This window comes from Hemiscyllium ocellatum, chromosome 44 (assembly GCF_020745735.1).
Source record: "Hemiscyllium ocellatum isolate sHemOce1 chromosome 44, sHemOce1.pat.X.cur, whole genome shotgun sequence".
In the NCBI taxonomy this organism is placed as follows: Eukaryota; Metazoa; Chordata; class Chondrichthyes; order Orectolobiformes; family Hemiscylliidae; genus Hemiscyllium; species Hemiscyllium ocellatum.
This window is the reverse complement of record NC_083444.1, coordinates 24,941,342-24,954,250: the sequence shown is the minus strand read 5'-3', so window position 1 is coordinate 24,954,250 and position 12,909 is coordinate 24,941,342. Positions and strand designations below refer to the sequence as shown.

The following is a 12,909-nucleotide window of genomic DNA, read 5'->3' as shown; positions in this document are numbered from 1 at the left end:
GTCAGTGGTGGGTACGTTACTGGAGGGGATTCTGAGGGACGGGATTTACGTGTACTTGGAAAGGCAAGGACTGATTAGGGATAGTCAATGTTGGCTTTGTTAAAGGAAATCGTAGCCATTTGGATACAAAGTTGGCCCAAAGTCAGGAGACAGAGGGTGGCGGTGGTGGAGGGAGACCGGAGACCAGCAGTGTGCCACAAAGATTTATGCTGGGTCCCCTACTTTTGTCGGTTAGATAAAACATTTGGATGTGAATATAGGAGGGACGTATAGAGAGTTGACAGATGACACCAAGATTGCTGGTGTGTGGACAGTGAAGGAGGTTACCTCAGAGTACAATGGGACCTTGATCAGATGGGCCAATGGCCTGATGAGTGGCAGATGGTGTTTAATCTGGATAAATGTGAGGTGCTGCATTTTGGGGAGGCAAATTATGGCAGGACTTAATAGTAAAAGTTCTGGGGAGCATTGTCTAACAAAGAAACCTTGAAACTGGAGTCGCAGGTAGACTGGGTAGTGAAGGTGTTGTTTGGTATGTTTGCCTTCATTGGTCACTGCATTCAATATTGGAATTGGGAGGTCATGTTGCTTCAGTACAGGACATCACTGAGGCCACTTTTGGAACACTGCGTTCAATTCTGGTCTCCCTGCTACAGGAAGAATGTTGTGAAACATGGAAGGGTTCAGAAAAGGTTGACAAGGATGCTGCCAGGGTTGGAGGGTTTGAGTTTATATGGAGAGGTTGAATAGGCTGGGGCTGTTTTCCCTGGAGCACCAGAGGCTGAAAGGGTGACCTTAGAGAGGGATATAAAATCATGAGAGGCAGGGGTAGGGTAATAGACAAGGTCTTTTCCCCAGGGTAGGGGAGTTAAAAACTAGAGGGCATAGGTTTAAGGTGAGAGGGGAGAGATATCAAAGGGACCTAAGGGGTAACTTTTTCACGCAGAGGGTGGTACGTGTATGGAATGAGCTGCTAGAGGAAGTGGTGGAGGCTGGTACAATTACAACATTCAAAAGGCAGCTGGATTGTGTGTAAATAGGAAGGGTTTAAAGGGATATGGGCCAAGTGCTGGCAAATGGGACTACAGGGTCTGAATGCACACTGCACATCTCTAGGACTCCCTGAGATGACCAAGTTTAAGCCGAAGAGGTAGGTTTTATGGAGCATCTTAAATGGAAAAAAGTGGAAAGGTTTAAGGAAGGAATAAGGGAGCTAAAATCCCAGGAAGCTGAAGGCATGGCCAACACTGTTGGAAACTGAGAACTGGAGGAGCACAGAGAGTGCACAGAGTTGTTTGAGTGAGGATTCAGGTACAGGAAGGAGCCGGTACCTTTAGAAGTGTATCCCAGGCAGCAGTGTATTCAGAAGATAATTTCTCAGACAGAGAGAGAGAAAAGCAGATTGTTTGGTCATGTAAAGTAATATTTTGCATGTTTCCAAGAATAGGACAGATGGTGTGCTGATAATGTCAATGACCAGCAATGCAGAACTCCTGGGGACGAGGTTCAAGTCCCACTACAGCAGACAATGAAATTCAATTCAATTCAATTCTACCATTGGCTGAATGGTAAGCAATGCTGATTGTTTTAAAATTATGAAAATTTATTTGGTTTACTAACATGCTTTAGATGATGAAATCTGTCATCATGTGACGAGACCCACAACAATAAGTTCACCCTGAACTGCTCCCTGGCCAATCAGCAATGCCTCTAACCGATTAAAAAGTTCATATGGTGCTGTTAACAGCATGAAGTGACAAGCTGCAGCAGATCAGTAATGTAGACATCGAGATGGGTTATATTTTCTAACCACAGTAACCTATCCAAATCAGACAAGAAACCTGCCAGACAGCCTCCTCACCTCACCACAGAGGTGCTGAGATCATCACATCTACGGTCATTAGTTGCATGAGTTTCAGAGGCTGCTAAAGACAAAGAAATGTCTTCTGAGTCAGAACGTAGACGAATTAAACTCGCACTCAGGATATCAGGGCATCGCAAGCTATCACAGGCTCAGCTGCATCACACACGGTATTCCTGTCCTGCCTCAACCAGGGCACAGCTTCAGTCAGGAAGGTGCAACTCCCAGCTCTGCTTCAAACCCAAGGACTGGATAAGGTCCACGCCTGACTAGTGTCACTTTGTTGGAAATGTTATCCATTTGGTGAGGCAGAGAACCTCAACTTACTGAGGTTAAAGATCCCTCAACAATATTGGAGGTAAAGCATGGCCTGGTCAACATCAAACACCCCCGGGGCCGGTGATCCAGGTTAGGAGGAAGAGCAGCCCCTCGGGCCGGTGGGGACATTGACTTATGGTTGATCCACTTGAAGCTGCCAGCCACTTTCTGCCCAGCCCCAGATAACCTTTCATTTCCCTGCTCCTCGGACGCTGCCCTGACCTGCTGTGCTTTTCCAGCACCACTCTAATCTGGACTCTGATCTCCAGCATCTGCAGTCCTCACTTTCGCCTAACCTTTAACTCCCAGTCAATCAAGAAACGACTGCCTCAGCCAGGTTGCTGCTTGCTCCTCACCTCCAGGGACCACAATTCCAGACAAACTGCTGCACAACTTTCAAACAAATCTCCTAATCAGTTTGCGGGGGCTGGCTGGATGTTACTCCTGAACTGGAGGAGGCCATTCAGCCCTCCACCTGTGATGCCAGCCAGTGCGACTGTGGCAGCATTCAGATGTAACTGCACACACTGGCCTGCACACCCCTCTGCCTTCACTGCACTGGCTGCAAAGAGCTCCAGGGCACGAGTACATTCAGCAATCATACATCTGCTCCTTCAGCAGGAGAAATTCAAATCGCGTTCATGGCTGGCACTTGTGTAACGTTCCGATCTTTCACGGTGCAGCGCACACGCGGGCAAACTGAAGGACGTGTGGCATTTGAAAATAACCGAAGGGTTAACTAGGAAAATGCCCAGTGACCAAAGCCCTGACAACCAGATGGGACAAGTTCAGGATGATTGACACAGTGGGCATGAGCAAAACGATTCTAAGGAATCCAGTGGTGAATGTTTGGAAGATGCTGCCAGGTCAGCTGGTGGGCACAGTCAGTGAGTGAGCATGTAAAAGGGGCATTAGAATAAATACAGGAGAGGGATTATTAGGAAGGAGCTGGTTCAGACCCGATGGGCTGAATGGTCTTCTCCATTGCACACTGTAGAAATTAATTCATAGCGAGTGGATGGAGCTGGTCAGGCCAGCAATTATCGCCCATCCCAAACTGTCAAGTGGGTCTGGAGTCTCACGTAGGCCCAGACCAAACAAGGACGGTAGAAATCCTTCCCGAAAGGGCATCAGTGAACCAGGTGGGTTTATACAACTTTTGACAATGGTAACCGTCGCGTGATTTCCAGATTTTAATGAATTCAGGTTTCACTGCCTACTGATTGTGGGATTCAAACCCATGACTCCAGACCACTGGCCTAGGGTTCTGGATTGCTAGCACAATGGTATTAGCACAAAGCCACTGCGTACCCTTCACTGTTCTAAGATTTCACAACCTCAGATCAACTCCATCTTTGATCAGGATCAAAAAACTGTGTCACGCTTCATTTAAAGTGTTGGAAATGTTTTTCCAAGGGGCAGCACTGTCGCTCAGTGGTTAGCACTGCTGCCTCACAGCTCCAGGGACCCAGGTTCAATTGCAGCCTCGGGAAACTGTCTGTGTGGTGCTTGTATATTCAGCCCGCGTCTCCAGGAGCTCCCTTTTCCTTCGACAGTCCAAAAATGTGCAGGTTGGCAGGTTTGGCCATGTGAAACTGCCCAGAGTGTTCAGGGGTGTGTAGGTTAGCCATGGGAAATGCAGGGCTGCAGGGATAGGGTAGATTCTACCCGATGGTCTGTTCTCTGAAGATAAATGTTTCCTGCAGATCTGATCAACCCTGGTACAGGCCCTCATTAAATTTGCAATCCCAGAATCCTTCACTAAACAGCCTCAGTAGCCAGACCTTTGAGACTTTAAAAACAGGCCACTTTAAAAGCATTCCTTCCCAGTATAATAGGTTTACAACCAATTTCACATCCTCCTCTCTCTCTCTCCAGTGAACCAGTGTATTCCATTTGATCCTGAACTGAGCTCATGTCCCTGCACTCTCAACATCGACGAGCCTGACTCCTTTCACCTCCATCATCTGGCCCAGCTATGCCTGGCTGGAAAATATTTTTCATAAATCTTATTTGTATTCTTATCCTTCCCATTGCCTGACACTACTTCTCGTCCACCTGCCCTCCTTCTATGCATCAGCTTAAAGCTGGGGTTGCTCAGGAGTCCAGAATCGGTATCCTCGGCATTGAGATACGAGATTCCCACCCTCAGCCTGCGTGCCTCTCCTTCATCCCTCAAAGTTCCTCCAAATCCACACCGAAGGTCTAAACCGAAGGTCACCTGCACGTAGATATTTTATGGTTCAGTGAAAACCTGCATAATCATCACTTCTGGGGGTGGGGGGGGGTCACTGGATCAGAAACATTAACTCTTGCTTTCACCCCACACATCCTGCCAGACCTGTTGAGTTTCTCTACCAATTTCTGCTTTTCTTTCAGATTTCTACAACGGTTTTTTTTGCACTGAATTTCTACCTGACCCGACTTCGAGTGAAACCTCAGTCATCGAACGTAGACCTGCACAGCACAGCAAAAGGCCCTTCGGCCCACAATGCTGTGCCAAACTAAACTATTCCCTTCTGCCTCTGCTTGTTCTATATCCCTCCATTCCTGGCATATTCATGGGCTTATCTAAAAGTCTCTTACGCACCCTGGTCATATCTGCCTCCACCACCACCACCAAAGCAGACTCCTTCCACTGTGTATAAAAAAAAGTGTCCCCCACATCTCATTTGAACTTGCTCCCTCTCACCTTAAATGCATGCCGTGTTGTTTTAGACATTTCAACTCTGGGAAACAGATTGTGACTGATAGCCCTGTCCATGCAGCTCATTGGTTTATGGACCAGAGTCTGCTCTCAGTCTCTGCCACTCCAGGGAAAACAACCCTAGTTTGTTCGGCCTCTCCTTGTAGCTCAGGCCATACCCTGGTAAACCTATTCTGCACCCTCTCCAAAGCCTCCACAACCTTCCTGTAATGTGGCAACCGGAATTGAATGCAGTCTAAAGTGGGGCATAACCAAACTCTTATAGAGCTGCAACACAACATCCTGACTCCTTACTCAATTTCCCCAACCAATAAAGGGCAGCATCGTATCTACTGTGGTTTCAGGGTTTATCATACCTCTTGCCCGAGAGTACTGCTTTTCTGGACACCCATACCAATCACCCACTGCTCAAGTCTTTTTTAAATTTCATACAACAGATATGGGTGTCAATGGCTGGGGAAGCATTTGATTCCCAGCCCAGGTTTGAGCTTCCTTCTCCAAACACCATAACCCATTGCTGTGGTTAGCTCACAATGCATGTGGGGAGGAAGTCTCGCATTTTGACTGACCAACACTGAAGGAACAGTGATATAGCCCTAAGTCAGAATGGTGTGTGGGTTGGAGGGAACTTGCAGGAGATACAGTTTCCATGTATCGGTTGCCCTTGCCCTTCTAGATGGTAGAGGTAATGGATTTGGAAGATGATGCCAAAGGAATTCAGCTACCTGTTGTGTTCCTAAATATTAAGGCATCGTCCTTTTCCTAACACTATAACTTTCTCCAGCCTTACTCTCAGACTTTTTCTCTCAGAGTTAAAACCCTCCTCAGTGACAAGGCTTTTAGGCACCTGTCCTAATATTGCCAAATATGACTTAGCTCCAACTGTTTCTGGATTACAATTGAGTGTATTATCAGGACAATACAAAGGATAGTTGTTGTACACGTCCAATACTTACTACGGTACTTAGTATCATTCAGTATCGTGGATAGACAGAACACAACCTCAATATAGTCTTTTATATCTATAAATGCACTATAATCACAGCGTGTGGTATAGTCAGAATACCTCGTGCAGTATCTAATGACTCAGTAAACTATTTATGATCTCTACATTTGTGTTATATGTACTATGAGATGAACTCAAGAATAAGATGCCTTAAAAGTATGTTACATTTATTTTGATGAGTCAGTCACAGAAAACACACTATTTGCTCCAGAAAAAGGGCGGCACGGTGGCTCAGTGGTTAGCACTGCTGCCTCACGGCGCCAGGGCCCCAGGTTCGATTCCAGCCTCGGATAACTGTCTGCGTGGAGTTTGCACATTCGCCACGTGTCTGCGTCAGCATCCTCCCAGTGATTTCCTCCCACAGTCCAAAGGCTGTGTGAAATGGCCAGGCTAAATAATCCATTGTGCCCAGGGAAGTGCAGGCTGAGTGGATGAGCCATAGGAAATACAGGGTTCCAGGAATGGGTCTGGGTGGGATGTTCGCCAGAGGGTCAGTGAGGACTTGAGGGGCTAAATGGTCTGCTTCCACACTGTAGGATTCTAAACAAAAAAAGTGTTTTATTCCCAGTTGACTGGCCTTGGCCTTGTACACATTCCACACTGCACACACACCCTGCAGAGGAGAACCAGAGTACATGTCAAACAGTTCAAGCAGGCTGCTTTTATTTATTTATTCATGTTTGTGGGATGTGGGCATTGCTGGCTGGCCAGCATTTGGTTGCCCTTGCGATGGTGGTAGTGAGCTGCTGCAGTCCACCTGCTCTATGTTGACCCACAATGCTATTAGGGAGGGAATTCCAGGATTTGCCCCAGTGACAGTAATGGAACAGCGAATTAGTGGCGGATGGGGTGGATGCTTGTGGATGCGGTGCCAATCAAACTGATTGATTTGTACTGGACAAGGTCATCCTTCGAGTGTTGTTGGAGCAGCATTTATTCAGACAAGTAGGGAGTATTACTTCACATTCCTAACTTGTGCCTTGCAAATTAGATTTGTTTCCCTAGTGTGGAAACAGGCCATTTGACCCAACAAGTGCACACCGACCCTCTGAGTAACCCACCCAGACCCATTTCCCCTCTGACTAATGCACCTAACACTATGGGCAGTTTAGCATGGCCAATCCACCCTGACCTGCACATTTTTTTTGGACTGTGGGAGGAAACCCTCGCAGTCACCCAAGGCTGGAATCGAACCTGGGTCCCTGGCGCTGTGAGGCAGGACTGCTAACCACTGAGCCACCATGCCACCCACATGACCAATCCACCCAACCTGCACATCCTTGCATTGTGGGAGAAAACCAGAGCACCCGACAGAAATCCACACAGACACGGAGTGACCGTGCAAACTCCACACGGACAGTTGGCCGAGGCTGGAATCGAATCTGGGTCCCTGGCGCTGTGAGGCTGTAGTGCTAACCACCGAGACACCGTGCCGCCCTAATGGTGGGCACATTTTGAGACATCAAGAGGTACTTGCCACTGTGTTCCTAGCTTCTGACCTATTCGTGTAATCACATAAATCCTGTGACGTGATGAGTTCAGTTGAGTTCCTGATCAATGATAACTCCCAGGATGTTGATAGTGGAAAATTCAGAGATGGCAATGCCACTGAGTGCCAAATGTCTGAACGCAGAATGTCTTTTAGTGATGGTCATAGCCTGGCATTTGTGTGGCATTAATGTTACTTGCCACTTCTCAGCTCAAGCCTGGGTGCTGTCTTGTTGTGTTTGAATATGCTGAAAATGTGTTGCTGGAAAAGCGCAGCAGGTCAGGCAGCATCCAAGGAACAGGAGAGTCAACGTTTCGGGCACGAGCCCTTCTTCAGGAATGAGGAAAGTGTGTCCAGCAGGTTCAGATAAAAGGTAGGGAGGAGGGACTTGGGGGGGGTGGGGGTGGGGAAGGGTGTTGGAATATGGACTACTTCAGCATTTGAGTCATCACGAATGATGCTGAACATTGTGCAATCATCAGCAAACATCCCTACAACTGACTCTATGATGGAAGGAAGGTCGTGATGAAGCAGCTGAAGATGGCTACGCCATGGGCACTACCTTGAGGAACTCCTGCAGAGATGCCCTGGAGCTGAGATGACTGACCTCCAACAACGATGACCATCTTCCTACGTGTCAGTAATGACTCTAACCACTGCTAAATTTGCCCCCTTATGCTCAATTATTCCAGTTTTGCTACGGGCTCCTTGATGCCACACTTGTCCACAGAATCATAAAGACAAACAATACTGAAACATACCTTTCGGTTCAACTCGTCCATGGTGAATAGCATAAATTAATCTAGTCCCACCTGCCAGCACTTGGCCCATATCCCTCCAAACCCTTCCTATTCATATACCCATCCAGATGCCTTTTAAATGTTGTAGTTGTACCAGCTTCCACCACATCCTCTGGCAGCTCATTCACACACAACCTTCTGCATGAAAAGGTTGCCCCTCAGGTCCCTTGTAAACCTTTCCTCTCCTGCCTTAAACCTGTGCCTTCTAGTCCTGGACTCCTGGCTGTCAATCTCACCTCACCCCAAGCATTCAGCTCTTTTGTCCACGTTTGAACCAAGGCTGCAATGACATCCTGAGCCGAGTGGTCCTGGCAGAACCCAAACTGAGCAAGTTATTGCCGTGCAGGTATGGCGAGTGTCTAATGAACAGGATCAGTACAGAACAGAGTGCTGTAGCCATACAGTCCAGGCGGTGCGTGCTGTAGGAAGTCACAAGGTGCCCACAGTATGAGGACTCCCCAGGTTTTATTGCCCTGCTGCCCCTCAGCACATTAGCATATAATGTCCATCCTGAGGCCAAGGGACCACAGAGCTGTCAGGGCCCCACAGCAGCCTGTGATGCAGCCGGTCTTCCCTCCCTAGCCCACTCCAGGCCCTCACACACCCTCCCTCGCCCCAGCACCAGGCTGGGGCCTCATGTACTCTCCAGGCCCCAAGGGCTCTGTAGGCCGCAGTCTCCCGCCTCAGCTATTACCCTCGGCCTCAGCCAGCAGGTCCAGGGCCCAGTCCCCGGTCTCAGGTATTCCCAAGTCCCGAGCCCTCTCCCCTAGGCCCCTGCCTCGGGTACCCGCAAGGCCCCAGGCCCCGAGCCCTCTCCCCCAGGCCCCGGCCTCGGGTACCCGCCAGGCCCCAGGCCCCGGTCTCGGGTACCCGCCAGGCCCCAGGCCCCGGTCTCGGGTACCCGCCAGGCCCCAGGCCCCTGCCCCAGGCCCCGATCCCCCGGGCCCCCAGGCCCCCTGCCCCGGGCCCCGGTACTCACAGGATGCCTGAGCAGGACGTACACACGAAGCTGCCCACTGTGATGTCGATGTAGGTCGGACCCCGCTGCTCACACTCGAAGCACTGCCGGTTGTGGGGCCGCGATCCCAACTCCCGCACCAGCTTCAAGTGCTTCTCCTCCTGCTTGCGGCGGGCCGTGGCCGACATCCTGCGGCCGGGGCCGGGGCCGGGGCCGGGGCCGGGGCTGGGCGTCGGCGGCGGCGGCTCGGATCTCCCACTCTCTCCCGCTTCTCACAAGCACCGCCGCGCCGCCATTACCGTGTCAATCAACCGGGGGGGGCGGGGCCGGAGGACCAGGGGCGGGGCAAGAGGATCGGGGGGCGGGGCCAGAGGCGGAGGACCAGGGGCGGGGCCGGAGGACCAGGGGCGGGGCTAGACTACTGCGGGCGGTGCTGTATGACCGGGGGCGGGCCTGGAGGACAGAGGGCAATGCTGGGGGTGGGGAAGATATGCCGGGGGCGGGACTTTAAGACCAAAGGCAGTGCTGGGGGACCGGGTGACGCAACTAGGGGCGGGGCTGGAGGACTAGGGTGGAACAGGAGGACTAGGGGCGGGGCTGGAGGACTAGGGTGGAACAGGAGGGCTAGGGGCGGGGCTGGAGGACTAGGGTGGAACAGGAGGGCTAGGGGCGGGGCTGGAGGGCTAGGGGCGGGGCTGGAGGACTAGGGTGGAACAGGAGGGCTAGGGGCGGGGCTGGAGGGCTAGGGGCGGGGCTGAGGACTCGGGTGGAACAGGAGGGCTAGGGGCGGGGCTGGAGGACTAGGGTGGAACAGGAGGGCTAGGGGCGGGGCTGGAGGACTAGGGGCGGGGCTGGAGGACTAGGGGCGGAGAAGTCCGAGGGCGGGGCTGGAGGACCAGCGGTGGAACTGGGGCAGGAGTGGAGGACCGGGGCGGGCCTGGATTAGTGAGGGATGCTGATGGAGGATAAGTGCGCTGCTCTAGATGACCAGAGGCACCAGTGGAAGACTGGGGGCGGGACTGGTGGATCAGGAGAGGGGCTAGAGTTCAAGGGGCGGCACGGGAGGGGGAGGGAGAGAGAGGGAGAGGGGGGGGAGAGAGAGGGAGAGGGGGGGGGGGGAGAGAGAGGGAGAGGGGGGGAGGGAGAGGGGGGGAGGGAGAGGGGGGGGGAGGGGGGGGGGGGGAGGGAGAGGGGGGGAGGGAGAGGGGGGGAGGGGGGGGGGGAGGGAGAGAGGGAGAGGGGGGGGGAGGGAGAGAGGGAGAGGGGGGGGGGGGGGGAGAGAGGGAGAGGGGGGGGGGGAGGGAGAGAGGGAGGGGGGGGGAGGGAGAGAGGGAGAGGGGGGGGGGAGGGAGAGAGGGAGAGGGGGGGAGGGAGGGAGGGAGAGGGGGGGAGGGAGGCTGGAGGACAAGCGCCTGGGCTTGTGGTCGATGGGGCGGAGCTGATGGATCAGGGATGGGAGTGGGGATGGAGGGATGGGGCGGGTCTAGGAAACCAGCGGAGGGGCAGGAACGGGGGAAGGAAGGGCAGGCGGGAGGTCGGGGTGCCGCGGAGAGGGACTTGAGGATGAGGGGGAAGAGGATGGGTTAGGGGGGAGGGGACCAGGGGTGGTGCTGGAGGACCAGAAGGGGCGGCGCTGCAAGGTCAGGGGGCGGGGCTGGAGGTCATGTGGGTGCAGGGAAAAGGCAAGGATTGGGGAGGCCCAGGGAGCTGGGTGGGTAACTGGGAGTAGGAATGGGGGGTGGCGGGCTCGGCGAGGTGACTGGGAGACCAGGAGAGGGCGTGGCTGGCGGTGGAGGGGGCGGGGTTTGGAGGACCAATGGGAAGCCTGGAGGTGCAGGGCGGGATACCTCGAGGCGGGCTTGGAGGATCTCCGGACAGACTTTGATTATCGACGTCGGCGGCAGGGGGGCGGGGCGTGGGTTATGACGACTGAGAACTGGAGGAGCATGGGATAGGATTGGAGGGCAGGGGGCGGGGCGGGAAGACCGGCGGGGCCTCCGGTTGGGGTAAATGCAGGGCGGTACGGAGGTCCAAGTGAGGAGATGTACGCAAGAGGGCGGGGCTGGGGGATCGATGGGTCAGGGACGGTGCTGGAGGGGCAGGTGAACTGGGGACAGCGCGGGAAGGTCAGGAGCAGGGTTCGACCGGTAGGAGGCGGGGCTTCTAGGGTTCGGGGCGGGGTTGGTGTTAGGGGGCGGGGCTGGAGCGTTACGGGCGGGTCTATTTAAGTATTGGGCGGGGCTAGAGCGGGTCTATTTAATTATTGGGCGGGGCAAGGGCGGCTCTGTTTAATTATGGGGCGTAGCTGGCGATTTAGGGGCGGGTTTGTTTAATTATGGGGCGGGGTTGGAGGTTTGGGGGCGGGTCTGTTTAATTATGGGGCGTGGCTGACGGTTTAGGGGCGGGTCTGTTTATTATGGGGCGTGGTTGACGGTTTGGGGGCGTGGCTGGAGGTTTAGGGGCGTATCTGTTTAATTATGGGGCGTGGTTGGCGGTTTGGGGGCGTGGCTGGAAGTTTAGGGGCGGGGTTGGAGGTTTGGAGGCGGGGTTGGCGGTTTGGGGCGGGGCTGGAGGTTTAGGGGCGGGGCTGGAGGACCACAGGGTGGAGTTGCAGGGTTGAAATTTCAGGAATCTGGGCTGTTGCATCCATAACGCACTTAAGGCAATTAACCTGATTATTAAAAGGATAAGCATTGCATTTGCAAAATTATCCATTTTGCAAAATATCATTTTAAAATCCACAATCTATTTAAAAAATTTCATCGCACATATTGCCAAAGTGCTAAATAAAACATATTAATTTTCACTAAATTTTAAATCCACAAATACACTTTTTAAGTTTCTTTACTGAATTTCAAAATGTTAAACATGTTGAAATTTACTGTGCTTGAAAGTATCAATATATAAAACTTGAAAGTTACCCTGTTTTCAAAGCAGCGTTGAGGGTCATAGAGATGTACAGCACAGAAACAGACCCTTCGGTCCAACCCGTCCATGCCGACCAGATATCCCAACCTAATCTAGTCCCACCTGCCAGCACCCGGCCCATATCCCTCCAAACCCTTCCTATTCATATACCCATCCAGGTGCTCTTTAACTGTAATTGTACTTGTCTCCATCACTTCCTCGGGCAGCTCATTCCATACATGTACCACCCTCTGTGTGAAAAAGTTGCCTCTTAGGTCTCTTTTATATCATTCTCTTCTCACCCTAAACCTATGCCTTCTACGTCTGTATCCCCCCCAACCCAGGGAAAAGACCTCCTCTGCTTTATTCATGCCCCTCAAGCTTTTATAAACCTCTCTAAGGTCATCCATCAGCCTCTGATATTCCAGGGAAAACAGCCCCAATCTATTCAGCCACTCCCTATAGCAAAAATTCTCCAACCCTGGTAACAGTCTTTTAAATCTTTTCTGAGCCATTTCAAGTTTCACAACATCCTTCCGATAGGATGGAGACCTAATGTATCCCTTGTACCATTGGTGCCAGTCTCAGTACCAGAAACCTGGCTGTTTGTCCCAGCAATTTCTTCCTTTGTTTCCCTCAGCATCCTGGGATAGATATCATCAAGCCCTGGGGATGTATCTACCTTAAAAGTCAGTTTCCCCTTGATTTGGTATTCTTGAGCATCTGTCCTGATGAGTTAAAGATGAAAGGATTAGACAAATTACTGTCTGGAAATGTATCTCTGTCTTGTACATGGTCAATGACTGAACTGCCACAAATGCCCTCTGAGGTAGGGAATTCCAAAGATTCACCCTCCCTGCGAG

At 52.1% G+C, this 12,909-nt stretch overlaps 1 protein-coding gene across 6 annotated transcripts in view; it reads right to left on the bottom strand.

Moving 5' to 3' along the window:
• Nucleotides 1-9,464, bottom strand: part of LOC132835236 (arf-GAP domain and FG repeat-containing protein 1-like) — a 91,302-nt gene extending 81,838 nt beyond the window's left edge. For 5 of the 6 annotated variants that reach the window (XR_009647290.1, XM_060854606.1, XM_060854609.1 and 2 more), the window contains exon 1: nt 9,161-9,464. Coding sequence is in view for 5 of the 6 variants with exons in the window: in XM_060854606.1 (XP_060710589.1) it covers nt 9,161-9,327 (167 nt within the window). In the remaining variant the exon portion in view is untranslated. The remainder of the gene's footprint in view (nt 1-9,160) is intronic. The other variant, XM_060854611.1, reaches the window with a different exon arrangement.
• Nucleotides 9,465-12,909: the final 3,445 nt, after the last annotated feature.